This window comes from Nestor notabilis, unplaced genomic scaffold, assembly GCF_000696875.1.
Source record: "Nestor notabilis isolate BGI_N333 unplaced genomic scaffold, ASM69687v1 scaffold496, whole genome shotgun sequence".
Lineage (NCBI taxonomy): Eukaryota > Metazoa > Chordata > Aves > Psittaciformes > Psittacidae > Nestor > Nestor notabilis.
The window spans coordinates 28,430-29,323 of NW_009931280.1; the positions used below are offsets into that span (position 1 = coordinate 28,430).

The 894-nt window shown below is 45.3% G+C and overlaps 1 protein-coding gene across 1 annotated transcript in view; it reads right to left on the reverse strand.

Annotated features, from left to right (window-relative positions):
- ACTR5 (ARP5 actin-related protein 5 homolog (yeast)) overlaps positions 1-681 on the reverse strand; it is a gene marked incomplete at its 5' end in the record, with an annotated part of 9,492 nt that extends 8,811 nt beyond the window's left edge. The window contains one exon of the mRNA XM_010015806.1: positions 452-681. Within this exon, the coding sequence (XP_010014108.1) occupies positions 452-681 (230 nt within the window). The remainder of the gene's footprint in view (positions 1-451) is intronic.
- Positions 682-894: the final 213 nt, after the last annotated feature.

The following is an 894-nucleotide window of genomic DNA, read 5'->3' on the forward strand; positions in this document are numbered from 1 at the left end:
GTTCAAGGCCAGGTTGGCCACAGGGGCTTGGAGCAACGTGCTCTAGTGGAAGGTGTCCCTGCCCGTGGCAGGGGGCTGGAACTGAATGAGCTTTAAAGTCCCTTCCAACCCAAACCATTCCAGGATTCTATGTTATGTTTTTTAATGCCTGATCTTACTTGGAGTAGATATCCCCTTCTACTTTTGCAAGTACAGATCAACGCATGAATAATAACTAAACATACAACATGTACAGTGCCAGCACTTTTTCTTCAATTCAAAATTCAACAGAACTTAGCAAAATCCACAGACCTAGTTTTAACTCATCAGTATAAATTTAGACCTTCTACGAACTTATACTGCAGGAGCTGGAATACCTAATGCTAGGAGAAAGGGTATCTGCATGACTTGAAGAGTCAATGGCTGACAAAGGGAGGCTGCACCGTACTCAAGACACCAAGAACTCACTCACCTGCCTTCCAAGACCGGCAAAATGTGCGTGCACTGATAACCTGAAGATATCACCAAACCACTGCAGGGCCAGTTCTGCCTTCTGTTGTGGTAGAAACTGTACAAGCTATCTATGCCATAGGACACTTTTGGCACTTGGTAACATTCAAAGAGGAGCTCTGACATCATTTGTCTCGAATAGAGAGGATTGCATACAGCTTCTGTCAGAACGATTGGATGATCCACACAACCCTGTAAGAGACAAGAGAAAAATAATAAAGGTATGAAGGGAAAATCATAGAATAGTTACGACTGGAAAGGTCCTTAAGATCATCTAGTTTCAACCCCCTGCCATGAGCAGGGACACCTCACTCTAGACCATGTCACCCAACTCTCTGTCCAACCTGGCCTTGACCACCTCCAGGGATGGAGCATTTGGCACTTCTCTGGGCACCCTGTTCCAGC